This window comes from Tiliqua scincoides, chromosome 3 (assembly GCF_035046505.1).
Source record: "Tiliqua scincoides isolate rTilSci1 chromosome 3, rTilSci1.hap2, whole genome shotgun sequence".
Classification (NCBI taxonomy): domain Eukaryota; kingdom Metazoa; phylum Chordata; class Lepidosauria; order Squamata; family Scincidae; genus Tiliqua; species Tiliqua scincoides.
Window position 1 is genome coordinate 89,967,228 of NC_089823.1, and position 14,543 is coordinate 89,981,770.

General features: G+C 44.0%; 1 protein-coding gene across 1 annotated transcript in view; it reads right to left on the minus strand.

Moving 5' to 3' along the window:
• Positions 1-13,965, minus strand: part of MGAT4A (alpha-1,3-mannosyl-glycoprotein 4-beta-N-acetylglucosaminyltransferase A) — a 77,894-nt gene extending 63,929 nt beyond the window's left edge. The window contains exons 1-2 of the mRNA XM_066621975.1: positions 13,856-13,965; positions 8,133-8,451 (exon numbers count right to left, since the gene is read on the minus strand). Coding sequence (XP_066478072.1) covers positions 8,133-8,226 — 94 coding nt within the window. The 5' untranslated portion in view covers positions 8,227-8,451; positions 13,856-13,965. The remainder of the gene's footprint in view (positions 1-8,132; positions 8,452-13,855) is intronic.
• Between the last annotated feature and the right edge of the window lie 578 nt (positions 13,966-14,543).

Consider the following 14,543-nt stretch of genomic DNA (forward strand, 5'->3'; position numbering starts at 1 on the left):
AGGACATGAGAAGGTCATCAAAAAGTCATTAGGAACTTCACAATGATGGGCGATATGCACAATTGTCTGGGTCTGAAAATAGGTTACAGAAAATACAAAGGAATTATTTATTTGTATGTCTGATTTATTTACCCAATTGCAAGGATGCTTTATTTAAATAGAACCTATCCTCTTGGTCCTTGATGACCTAGTGTTTGTCTGACTTGTAAGCCTTGCAAAATAGAATTTTTGTTCCAATATGAACTTGATCAGTATTTCTCAAGCTGTGGGTTGGGATCCACTAGGTGGGTCACGAGTCAATTTCAGGTGGGTCCCCAATCATTTCAATATGTATTTTATTTTTTAATATATTAGACTTGATGCTGCCATGGTATGTGACTGGAAATGTTACAGATCTGTACTTTTAACAGGCATACTATGTAAATGCTTCTAACAATGACAGTTCATGGTGCTTACTCCCAGGTAAGTGCAGATAGGATTGCAGCCTTTGGGATGTTTGAGGAATCTTTTTTAAAAGATCCGCAAATGCTTGGGAGGGCTAACAGGGTTCATCTTTATTTTCAATACTGTACATTTTCAAACTTATTGTAAACTTGATTTGATTTTGTTGTATGGGGGTATTAAAATTTTTCTGCTTGATGATGTTACTACCAGCCATGACATCACATCAGGTTAATGACATCAATTCTGGTGGGTCCCAACAGAATGTCATTCTAAAAAAGTGGGTCCTAGTGCTAAAATGTTTTAGAACCACTGAACTAGATGTATCAATTTGTGCGTTCTTCTATTAAACTCTTTTATTAAGAATATAATTTATGTGGTGTGCCTTGAGTTCTTGGGGTAGAAATAAAATACACAGCCAACTTTTGGAAGGGGTCTCTTAAATGAACCAACACTATGCACAGATATAAGATTTGTAGGACTGTAGGATTCAGAAGAGAAACCAAGCTCTTTAACTATAGAAGGCAAGGGAAAGTGAGAAGCAAGCAGTACTTGCTGAAAATTAATGCACACCATTGTGTTCTTGCATTACTTTGTATTTTCATGGAATGAGCCAGAGTTCCCAGTGAAGTGCATTGTTTTATTATGGGTATTACTTTGCAGTTTATTTAAATAAAATCCAACAGAAATTAAAAAGGAAATGCACAGATGATGAAGAGGCAGCTGTTTTCACCCAGTATTTATAGCACCTGGTAGAAAGAAACACTGCTTAAATAAAGCTTTAAATGCTATTCATCTATGTTAGTTCTGTGTTCTGACCCTGTCCTTAGTAAACCAGCCTCAGGATTGAATTTTCAAATATTTATTTTTCACATTTTAATATTGCCCTTCCTCCAAGGTGCTCAGGGTGGTGTACATAGTTCCTTCCCTCCTTTATGACTTCACAACAACCCTGTGAGGTGGATGAGGCTGAGAGATAGTGATTGGCTCAAGGTCAACTAGGAAACTTCATGGTTGAGTGGGAATTTGAATCTGGATCTTCCAGGTCTAAGTCCTGTTCCAGAACCACTACACTATCCTGGCATGGGCACAAGTTCAGTCAAAGAGCAACTTTAATATAAGCATTCACAATGATACATACTGAATCTGTGCTGAAAGCACATTATTTGAGCCATAGGTATAGGAATGAATATTCCTCAAACAACTCCCACAGGTTAATTGGTTACCCACCTCCCACACCACAAACCATATCCATAAGATGTTATACATATCTCATTTACTTTCATATACCGCAGAAATTCCCAGTATGTTGCAGCAGAGATCAAAGAGTGTAATTTGTTTCACAGTTAATTGAAAAGCACAGTGATTTTAGCAATGAGAAATTCTAAACAAGCTAATGTATCATAAAGCATGCCTTTTAATTTAAGAGAGTTTGCAGTTTCTTAATTTGGCACATTTCCACCACTCACTTAAGTGAGCATAATGTACTGCAAAATCTAGTCATTTTGCTGACGATCAGGTTCAGTGGCCTAACACAACGACCAACTGTTACAGAACAGACAAGAGACAAAGCATATGCCTAATAAAGATTGACCAGTCAATCTGCATTGCAGCCTGCATATTCTTTTCAAAAGCTCCTTTTTCCAGAATTCAGAGACAAACACAGACCAATTATATGCATGTTTCCTCACAAATAAGTTCCACTTGTTAAATAGAACTCAGTCCTAGATACACAGCACAGATGCAATGGTTTTGCTGGGGTAAACATGTAAAGGATGAAGGAGAGAGGCAAATCTTCAAAAATGCAATATGTATGAATTACGCTTATCAGTAGTGTTCGCTCTTATCTTTCTCCCTCCCCCCCAAGTACATGGAGCCCTATCACAGCTGCTCAAGGGGCAGCTCCAGAGCTCTCAGTGATGACATCATCTTCATGGCCAAGCTATAGAGCATGAAAGAGAAACGTGTGGGGCTTTCATTAAAGCTGTGCAGCCATGTGACTTGGAGCAAATGCTGCCCATAGTAAAGTAGTAGTTCTCAAATACATAGGGATATGAAGCTGATTTGTATTGGGGACCTTTGTTCTACTTAGGTCATAAGAGTGGAGCTGCCTAAGGACTCTAGCAAAAATCTTTTCTAGAAATTCCATGCAAGATCCTTTCAACTGGAACTAACAGAGTGAAATGGGGCTTTCTGCAGGTACCACTATGCGCTCACCCAGATGTGCAGCTTAAACCTATATCTCCGAGGTAGTCTGCAGACTGAATAGAGCACCTTGGTCCACCAGACCATCCTTTTCTGTCAATTTATTGTGGAAAAACTCCAATGCAGCAGCTTCCAGCTAGTCTACATTCTGCCCCCTCATCACAGTAAAATATTGCCCCCCTCATCACAATATTTTACTGGAAACTCCTATCACAGTCTTAGCTGACTTAGCTTGGAACCCCACCATGACTGACAATTTACTGGGATAAGGCAAAGGTCAGACAAGAGAAACTATAAACCAGAGGATGGCATAAAGCAGGGGTGTCCAAAATTTTCGGCACAGGGGCTGCATTGCATATCTGACACAGTGTCAAGGGGCAGAAAAAAATAAGTAATAAATACACAGAGGATGGATGTGCTGAGAATTTGATTGAATACAATAAGTGGGTGGGGGTGGAAGGAGGAGAGAGCAAAGGGCAAAATTGATTTCAACAGAAAAGGGAAAAATGGATTTTGAAAAAGCATCAAGCAACCTACAATGTACATCTCAAACTTTGTCTTCATTTCTGCTCCATTTTAAGTTTAACTAACATTATATTTATATTCCAGGTCTTTCAGCATCTATTTATATCCCATTCGGCCACAAGAGATGCTGAATGTAATGCAAAGTAACAAAATAATTTCTTTCCATTACATTGCGTTACATTCTGCACCTCTAGTGGCTGAATGCAGTACATACCCAGAAGTGCATCTGTAATACCCAGTATTACAGTAATACCCAGAGTAATACCCAGAGTTATTTTTAACCCTGAGAAGCTGGGGAACCCTGTGGGCCGGATAAAATCCTCCCTAGGGCCGAATTTGGCCACCCTGGTATAAACGAAAATATTTTGTCATAAATGAGCTTCAAATCCCTCATAATCTGATCACTTTCTAGAAGATCAGTTACCATAATTATCAGTTATAGATAAAAATATTTCATATAAAATGACAAAGATTAACCACAAAATCTTAAACATATTTGCTCAAAAATTAGGTGTTCTCTGTGGGGCTAATTCCAAATTAAAATGTGCACTGGATTGCAGATAGTTATTTTCATCTCTTAAGTCGGGATGCAGAAATTTGTCCATCATTTATTACTGTTATAATTCTTATTGTTGTACAGTTACAGATGCTTCCAAGTCTAAAATATGTAAGCCCACTCTTACCCTCCAAATGCATTGTGGCAGAAGAAGGGAAATGCAGAGGGCAGACTTGGGCACAGAACCTAGCAATGGCCCTTTTTCTCTAGTCTCTGCTTTATACTCCCTGGCCAGACTGGGTGTGGTGGAGAATTGCGAATGCTCTCACTGCCACATTCAAAGCTAAAAAACACAAAGAGCTCATCTTGGGAAAGCCCCTGTCTCCCAGGGTAACCAAAAAGCCCTAAACTCTAGGGGTCAGTCTGAGGAATACTGTTAGAAACCAAATAGGTGTGGGACCTCTGTATCCACAGATTCTGCATCTGTGGGTCTGGCTCAAGGTGGGTTCAGGGGACCCACGTTAAGCCAGACATGGCCCAACATGGCACTCCGGTCACCTCCAGAGGGTTTTCTGAAGCCCGCAGTGGCCATGCACATCCGCCTGCAGCCTCTACAGGCTTCAAAATGGCAAAAAAAAATGCAATTACCACTTTCCAAAGGGAAACCAGAACTGACATTTTTGCCCATATAAGGCATTCCAAGGCCCAGGGAAGCCTCCACAAACCAGAAGTTGCAGTTTTTCTGCCTTTTCAGTCATTCCAAAGCCTACAGAGGCCACTGGCTTCAAAAAGCACAGCTTTGGTCACCTTTGGAGGGTTTAAAGGGGCCTGAAACTGCAGATTATGCATGGTTTTCAGTATTTGCAAGGGTCAGAGAACAGATCCCCCGGATACCAAGGCCCCACCTGTAAAATTAAGGTCATTAGGTAGGTTCAACAATCTGCTTCCTAGAAAATTGAGCCCAGGCAAGTAGCTTTTTTAAAAAAGAAATTTATTTACAAGGGTGAAGGAGCAAAACAAAAAGGAGGTTGAAAAGATCAAAGCAAGATATGTATCAAATACAAACCAGCAGGAATGTCAAACAATGTTTTGGAAGGGTAGGACTAAGAGTAGGGAGATTTGCTGCATTTTAAACAAAATAAATTACTTGATACATGCAACTGAGTACTTTCCCCCTACTGTCTTCACTTATGCCATTCCAGAGAGGCCGATTCCTGTACTCACTTGGCAAGTGGGCATACCTTTCCATAAAACAGCATCTTCTTTCAGCCACGAACTCAAGCAATACACACAAGCATTTCTGTGAGTAACCCTAACACCTTGGGCTGACGGGTTTATTTGACTGGGTGATTTATGACCACCTGGGCACCCCTACATACCTCTTGGCTTGTTCAGATGCTAAGTTGGCTGGGACATGCCAACAGGGCAAGACTGGCTAAAATCTATTTTTCTCATGGAAGTCTAACCAGAGCAAAAGTATAAGGCCTGCAGGCCGGATGGGGCCCATGGAAGCTCTTTATCTTGGGCTTGCCCATATCTTGAAAAAGTGATCAAGATCTGAGTATTTTCTCTTCTGTCATATGCAGCCAACGAGTTCCTAACTGAAGAAAAAAGTGCTTTTTTCTGGTCATGACCTGCTTATGGACATCACTTCCAGCCCTCAGCAGGCATCATGAATGCTGTTCAGTCTGCTGCATGAAAGGAGTTTGACACCCCTGGACTAGAAATATAGTAAATCCACACTCTGACTTTGAATCCCTGTCATGCACCTCTCTGAAATGCTGCCAAATTCAAAGAGGCTCTTGCAGCAAAATCTCAGCAGCTTGGTTTAGGAAGCTGAAGCATCACAGAGGTCCTTGAAGCATTGAAAGGATTAAAAAAAGGGGGAGGGAACTGGACTACTGTAGGGTTTTCTGACCTATAAACTCTTTTCCTTTTAAGAAAAAAGATGAAGATGTTTTGGCTAGAATGGGTGATTTTCACTGCACATTTCAACAAGTAATGAGTGTTTTTCCTCTCCTAGAGGCTGCTGGCCAGTGGTCCAAGAGGATTATACAGAACTCTTTCATACTAGAGCCAGTTTTACCTCCAGTTCTTTAATGACAGAAGTGGCAAGCTGCCAATCAGCTATTGTTATATTCTTATATTTTGCTTTCTTATTTGAAGAAAATGTTTCATCGGAATGACAAAAAAGGAAGTCTCCAGTGAGACAGTTCTGCACAAATACTATTAAACTAAAGAATATCATAGAAGTAATTGGTGAATGCAGTGCATTTGGGCTTTAATGAAATTAGTAAGGACTGGATCTATTATTTAAAGTAGGGGGGTCAAACATAAGGCCTATGGTCAGGCATGGCCCTGAAAGCTCTTTATCCAGCCTCCATTATAAGTGGGCTCTACCAGTGCTGCTCTTTCAGCAGCACCTCTTCTGCAGAGGCTTTGGGAGGGAGAGATGGAAGGAGGCCTCAGAAGACCAAGAATGCTACAGGGTAAGAGGGAGGTGTGTCAAAGTGCTGGAAGAGTCCAATTATCACACAGGCAACTTTTCAGCAGCACCACTTCAGCCAAGGCAACACTTTGCAAAGCACCTCTCAGCTGCTAAGTGATGCTGTGGCACAAGCAGTGCTGCTGAAAGGGCAGCCCACATAATAATTGGGCTCTCTCACATCTTGAAAATACTATAATAGCTTGCACATTTTTTCTGTGTCATTTGCCATACTAAAAAATAGTTTTTTTTTAAATGTGAGTGGATCGGCATATTTGGGCCTACCCAAAATATTAACCATTATGAGTGGGCAACATCTTTCCACTGTTAGCTCATTCCACAGTGGAGGTCTTCTCAAAAGTTTGTACAAGAAATCTCTTCCAACAAACAGAGCACTACTCAAGAGAGCTTCCTTTTGAGGTTTGAGCTCCCAGTGGTGCCAGGGAAAGTCAGGATGCTACTGAATGAATTTTGTTTCTTTCCTACTGACCTTGTCCACCCATACTCCAAATGTTGAAGAAAAATATCTGTACATTCTAGTTACATACAGAGCCAAGAACTGTGGCCAATCATTCATTATTGGAACAATTACTGCAGTCCATGCTGAGAAGCTCAGAATTTTGTTTATTTGAAAAATTACTTGTATCCCGCCTTTCCTCCTGTAAGATGGGACACTCAAGGCATCTAACAAAGGTTAAAATACACAATTACAACATACATAAAAGTCACAATGGATAGAAACAGCATAGCAATAGAAGACAGGAGCAATTAAAATCAGCAGTAAATGATACTAAACAAAGCAATCAATTAACAATTTATAAAATGACAGCTAACAGCAAGACAGACTTGGGGGGGAGAAATGCAAAGTGAAACATCATTAACCCCTGCTGGAAGGTTAATGGGTAGAGAGCTGACCTTAACTCACAAAGGGAGAGAGTTCCTTCTGGATAGTGGCACTTCAGCTTTGGCTTTGCCCCTTGTGGTCACCATCCTGACCTCAGCCAGGAATGGCATATGCAGCAGAGTCCCATCTGGTGACCTTAGAAGGCAAAGTGGTTTGTACAAGAGGTGGTGATCCTTTAAGTACCCTGGGCTCCAAGTCATACAGGGCTCAGAACTACCCAACCCTGCCATTGCCCCATCCTCCTTGGAGAGCAAGAAAACGCAGGGGAATGGTTTGCCTCTTTCCATAGTGCTGTTTCAAAAGAACACGGGGCAGAACTGCAGAAGAAAGCAGCGGCCACTGAAATTATGTTTCCAATAGCTCTCTAGAAGGGGATTACCATCATTGTCTTCTCTTCCTTTCACCCCCTTCAAATCAGGCAGGTGGGGAAGTAACTAGAAGCAGAATCTCTTCCACTCCAAGGATCCTCGGCACCCAGCCAGTTCTGAAGAAGCAACAGGCAAAGGTGCAAGTGGTGGTGAATGCATATGTAGAATCTGGGCACCACTTCAGCTTGCCTCTTCTGAGCAGAAACTCAACAGGATGTTTGTATTATTAACCTGAAAACTTCTTCAAGAGGTGTTGCTGTTTTTGTTATAGCAAAAATAAAAAACCAAACCCCCTTTCATATAGCACTGTAAAGACTAAAAAAAAGCTTTATTGTAGCATAAGCATTCACTGACTACTGTCTAAACCAGGGGTCTCCAAACTTTTTGGCCAGAGGGCTGCATCAAATATCTGGCACGGTGTAGAGGGCCAGAAAAACACATTTAAATGTAAAATGTATATAAATAAATTCAAGTTGGAACTCAGATGAGTGAATAAATGAATGAATGGGCTCACTCATTGAATGAAGTGGGCCAGAGGCTTTCAGGGGACAAGAGGCTGGCCACGGGCCGCATCTGGCCCCGGGCTGGGGTTTGGAGACCCCTGGTCTAAACACATATCTTTCAAAATCCTCCAATTAGCCTGCATCCCTGTGTCATTCTGAACACAGGCACAATGACTTGCTTCTCCTCAGGAAATGCATCGCTTACCTTTCCCATTCTGCCATGCTGTGTACCAAGACAAACTGAGGAAAGACGTGATGAAAATTAACACGGTTGCTACAGTTCCATTTCGGAGCCTCATCTCATTTCAACATCACACTGGTTTATATTTGGCCAGCGATCAGGATTTAAGTTTTGCTTGAAGTTATATCCCAAGACTTCAGTGCAGCTTAGCCAGCAGAGTGTTGTGCTCTCATTTCCAAATCATGGTCGAACCAGCAAGGAGATGCAGCAGCAGAAACAGCTGCTCTCCCTCAGACATGTTCACAGAACTGACTCTCCATTCTTTATTTTTCCACACCTATACCTAGAGGGGGAAAAAATTCAGAAGTCAATGCAAGACTGATGCACAACATCAAAGCAGGGAAGCCAATAGATGAACAAAGGACTCCATGGTTCACAGATCAAGTTTTACCTCAACCATAAAATCCCCTCTATTAAGCAGGGAGAACATTATTATTCCTACTTAACCCAGCACAACTTTTTTCCTAATTTTCCATTTGGAGCCATTGTTCATTTACAGTATTTTGCTATATAAGCTACTTTTGTAAACCTTTTTTGTTTGAAAAAAACATTCTCTAAGAAGAACTTGCAGAAGACCATGATTCCCATTCCAAGATTAGAGAAGTCATGCAGTTTTTATAATAATTTAGGAAAAGGTAGAATGATCTTTCACTAGCCCACCCCTCAGCTTAGCCACCTCTAGGAACATCTGCATTTGTCCTAAACATTTTTGAATGGTTATAATGGAATATATCACTATCAGTTGGCATCCTTCAGTCTCGGAAGACTATGGTGTCACGCTCTGAATGGTGGTTCTGGAACAGAGTGTCCTCTCCAGTGCGCGAAGCCTGGGTAAACTAGGTATGGAGGATAGGCTGTTACCCATGCAACAAATCCCCCCTCTCCACATTGCTGAAATGGTCCAATGGAAAGGCAGAGGCCAATACGGTTGGTTCCAGCGGCGTCACAGGAGTTGCCAGAACGTGACTGTGTTCAGCCATGAACTGCCTCAGGGACTCCGGGTCCGGATTTTGCCTTGAGGTTGACTCCTGAAGCCTTTTCCATAACTGGATGTAGCCACAAGGCAGTGGAGGTTTGGGATCAGAGTTTTCCTTCTCTCAGATGAGCTGCCTTCCCAGGCTGACGAGTCCCATCTACCCGGTGGCTGTTTAGTCGCCTCTTACGACAAGTACAGCCAAAATATCACTATAACCAACAAAGGATTTACTCAATTCTGGAATCATTCCGCTCCATAAGTATCATATACATAAGAGAACATATTACATGATTAACGAACTAGTTTTGAAAAATACATAGATTTCACAAAGTGCAGACATATCCAAAATCAATGATTTGAAGAGAAAGATCAATATCTGCAGATAAAGCTCCAAGTAAGAACCATCGTTCCAGCCAGATTACATGCATATAAAATTTGTTACAAACAATAGAGCAAAATGAGGGAGCAGGATGAATATGTTGCTACTTGAGCTATATGAACAATTCAACTGTTCAGGCAGGTGCATTTGAAAAAGAGCAATGGGTTTTTAGAACAATTTATTCCTCTTGAACTGTGCTTTATCTTTTGCATTTACCCTGTTAGTTAGATGTTCAAGAGACATCATCAATTCAGATTACCTACATTGATTTAGGAGCAGATTTAGGGCCCAATTATATGCATCTTCAGTGCCAGTGCTGAACTCCAGCACTGACACTGGGTGCTGCAAACATGCCATAAGGCAAATCTGTGGCATATGGAGAGAAGGGGCTGCCAGCACTGGGCCAGCGCCAGTTGGTGCTGAGCCTCAGTGCCAAGTAGTTTCAGGGCACAGGGAGCGGGCGGAATGGGAGAGGGCAGGAGGAGGAACCAGCCCAGGAGGGGATGGGACCAGAGGAGCTCTGCTCTGCCATATCCCATTTTCCATGTTGGGCTGCAAAGCCTGACATACAGTCTCTCAAGTCTGCTTCCGCAAAATAGGCAGCGCAAACTGGAGAAGCCCCATTGTGGGACTTTCTCCAGAAGAGGACAAATGTTCCCTTTCCCTGAGGAGACCTCTGACAGTCTCGGAGGTGTTGCGGATGCAGCCGTAGCCATTTTGGCACCCCTGCACCCAGCAGAACCACCAGCTTCCGGATTGGACTGTTCATTAATCACAGAGGCCATCAAAATGGCAAAGTTTAGCTATTTGTTAGTTACTCCTTAGCTCCCAACACAAAGTAGCACAGAGATCTTTCTAGGTCCAGAGAGTGGCTCTGTAACAGATATAGATTAGAATTCTACCCTGTAGTATTTCCTGGGCAAAGATTTGGTACATCTAGATCAGGGGTGTCCAAAGTTTTTGGCAGGAGGGCCACATCATCTCTCTTACACTGTGTCGGGGGCCACGGAAAAAAAAGAATTAATTTACATTTAAAATTTGAATATATTTACATAAATATACATAAATGAATATATTAGAGATGTAACTTATATGAATGAATGGTCTTGCAATAGCTCAAGACCTATAAAAGGCCTTGCACAAAGCAAGGCTGGCCTTTCCTTTGCTGCTGCTACTGCATCACAGACATGAAACAGCAAGCAGTGGAGGGAGCCCTCATCCCACAGCTCACGCAAGAGGTCAAACATTCGCTCTCATGCTGATAGCAGTTGCGTTGGGCCAGTGTGGGCTCCAACAAATCTTTGGAGGGCCAGAGGCTCATTGGAGACTGAGGGCTCCCTGAGGACCACACTGAGAGGCCTTGAGGGCCGCATGTGGCCCCAGGGCCGGGGTTTGGGCACCCCTGATCTAGATACAAAGCAAGTCACCTTTCATATTGCATTTTGAGTGCAATTAATTCCCACTAGCATAAGCTACTCCAATTGTTGTTGAAGACATTTATAGCTAGACAGGCACATCTTTACCCTAACTATTTCAAGACTGGCTGAATGGTTCACAGAATGGTTATGTAGTTCCACACTGGTGAGTACTGGCGAGTACCAGCCCTGCAAGTAACTCTGTGCAGCACTTAAGATGCCACTGTTAGGGCAGAGGGAGAAGCATCAGCACAGCTTCTGGAACAGTGCAGGTAAAGGAAGAATCATATTCAGTGATCAGTGAAAGGGTGCACGTTGCTCTCTTTATAACTTGTACATATTATATAGCACTGGATCAAGCCACTTAAGCATATTATATTCTCCAAATTAAGAAATATTTTTTGCATTTTTATACCAAGGAACTCAGGGGGGTGAAGCTGAGAGAAAGTGACTGGCTTAAGGTCACCCAGGAAACTTCACAACTGAGCAGGGATTCGAACCTGGATCTTCCAGGTATAAGTCCAATACCAGAACCACTACATCATCCTGGTTCTCTTCTATGTGTTACTATTTAGCGCAGAGGCATATACTACAAGAAGCATCCGCCCATTTCAGTTTTTTGCAGTATATAAATACATGTTTTAAAAAGGACAGGACTATAAAGTTGCCAATCCCTCATCTCCAGCTCAGACGTTTTCTCTGCCATACAAGTTACAGGCTCTTATTTCTCTTCTGCCTTTTGTGCCAAAACACACACTAGTATCACTGACGAATTATAAGGAATAAAAAAAAAGTGTTACTTTCTATCAATATATAGATATACAGGAGTACACACATCCACCACATTCAACAAACAAAGTCCAAGATATTTATAACAAGCCATGCACTTTTTGAAAACACAGCATGAGAACTGTAACAAAGCAAGCACTTCAGATGTCAAAAATCTGCTACTATGTCACAAACCTGCTACTATGTCACAAATGCCTCTGTGATTTGTACAGCTAACATAATTTCAATAAAGGTTATTCAGCCTGATCCTGCAAGAAAGAGTCCCTCTGCATGGAAACCCTGTGCCCTACTCTGTGCCTGGATGGTCCAATGCTGGATCCAGTCCTCATGTACATTCCCTAACAGATCATGAGCACAGTTAGCTTTTACAACTCCTATAACCTGGTTGAAGGGACTGTATCCTCCTCAGTCAACTTCACCCAGCCAAGAGGGGCCAACAGTGCTTCTCTGTGTTCAGTACACATATACACAACACAAGCTTCTGGGAATAAAGACCTAAGATTGTGGTATTATTAGTCCCCACTACAAGTCTATACTGCTTTCTCCTACCAACCACCTATATCAGCAATTCTCAGCCTTTTTGGGGAGTGGGGGGGAGAAGAATACAACCCCTTAGGAGCTCCTCTCAAGTTCCAGGGGCATAAGAACATAAGAACAGCCCCGCTGGATCAGGTCATAGGCCCATCTAGTCCAGCTTCCTGTATCTCACAGTGGCCCACCAAATGCCCCAGGGAGCACACCAGATAACAAGAGACCTGCATCCTGGTGCCTCCTATCAAACAAGGATACAACATGAAAAGATAAAATTAAAATGCCCTTCTCACATTTGTCAGACTGTGGCCCCCTTCAAATGTTCCAGGGCTCTTCAGGGGGCCATATGACCCCTGCTGAGAACAGCTAACCTAGATGAACTTATTATTTTCATTACAACTACAAATTGTGATGGGGAAAATGATTAATTCCTAGCAATTAATAAACCAAAAACCCATTGCACCATATACAATCACCACCCAGCGTGCACCGTGATGTCACAGGTTCTGGAAAGTTCACATTCATAAGGCGAGATAAGATAAGAGTGTAAGTAAGAGTGAAGAGGTTGCAATGAAGGTGGAGGGTATTAGTTCAACTCTGTCACAGAGGCATTGTGGAATCTTCCTTCAAGGACAGCTGCAGAAATTAGTGGTTGAATTAAGCATGACATCCTGGGCACATATATTACACAACACAATAATGTCTTATTTTTTCCTTCTGTGTGTGTATGTGCATGTGCGAGCGAGAGAGAGAGTCCTGCCCACTGTTTACACATGTTCAGACTCACTCACACACACACTTGCACGTGCAAACACAGAGTGGATTCTCACACAGGCTTCTTGCCTTAACCCTCACTACCCAGGGCACTTTCTCCCTCTAGTGCAGAGCAGTTCCTAGCCATCCCTCCCTATGAAGAGACAGAGCAAGGCCCTTGCATTTCCAGCACACACTAGGAGAGGGGGAAGGAAATCAGACCCCCTGCCAGGCTGGTCCTCTTCTCCCCACACCTGCACCTGGCTTCACTGAGAGAAGGGGGTCAGGGAATGTACACGCTTCTCCCTGTGCAGGAGAAGAAAGGATTCCCATGTCTGGAGGAGAGAAGCTTCTCCCCTGTGGAAGTCCAGCGCTGCAGCCACGGAGCAGCCCCCTCCTCCCGCGGCCACTACACCTGCCCAAGGCGAGCGTGTCCGCGGGCGCTCCTCCACGCGAGCCCCCCTCGCCTGTCACCCCATCAGCGTCTGCCCTTCTCCCTGCGGGCGGGCAGGCGGTCAGTCAGTCCTCGCCTCTCCACCGTCTCCCCCCCCCCCCGACGCCTGCGTACGCACCGGGCTGTCGCAGTGCACAGGCCACTTGCTCCCCGACAGACCCACTTGGGCAAGGGGTGACCCAGAGGGCAAGCGCTCGCCAGCCTGCATCCCCTCAGCAGGGCGAGCACCGCTCCTCCAGCCTCTTCTCCACGACCACCACCACTGGCACCAACGCACCAGCCACGCGCTCCATGCATAGCAAGCCGCCCTGCAAGGTAACCGCTCCAGGACCTCTTGCCCGCCCGGGAGAAAGAACCTCCAGCAGGCACTGACTGCAGAGGAGCGCTCACCTGGGTGCCCGGGGAGCTCGGCGTTCCACCGCTGCGCGCGCTCACTCGTGCCAGAGGCAGGTGAGGGAGGACCGCGCTCCGCAGCTGCAGTTGCAGCCTCTGCGCTGCACAGGAAAGTCTCCACCCCGGTCTGCCTCCAGCCCCGCAAACCAGCTCAGCTATAGCCGGCTCCAGCTTCAAGCAGCCGCCTCCTTTCACCTCCCCGGAGCGCCATTGGCCAAGAGGGCCCGCGCACAAGCCCAATCGTGCGCCTGGCTTGCCCGCTCCCTCGCCGGTGGGTGGTGTTTGCAGATGTCAGTTCCGCAACGGAGGGGTTTAATAGTAGAGAAATCTCGCGAGCTTTCCCCCCCTGGGGATGGCTGGAATAGGGGCTGTGCATCAGAATGGCGCGCACGTGTGCTCGGAAGAAGCACGTCCCCCCTCCCTAGAATAAAAGGACTGATCTCAAGAGAGGCGTGCAGGGGAATTTCATCGCAGCTAAGGGCTTAAGCCCGGCCATGTCTACGTAGAAGTAAGTCCCATGATAATTAATGGGGCTTACTCCCAAGAAAGTGTGGATAGGATTGTGTTTTAGTATATGCTGTCAGAAGGACTGACATACTCCTTTCCTATATTACTCTCTTTTTGTCTTTAACTAATTGCTTACTGCTTTGTATGTCACCTTATACTGATCTGTGCCTCACTATTA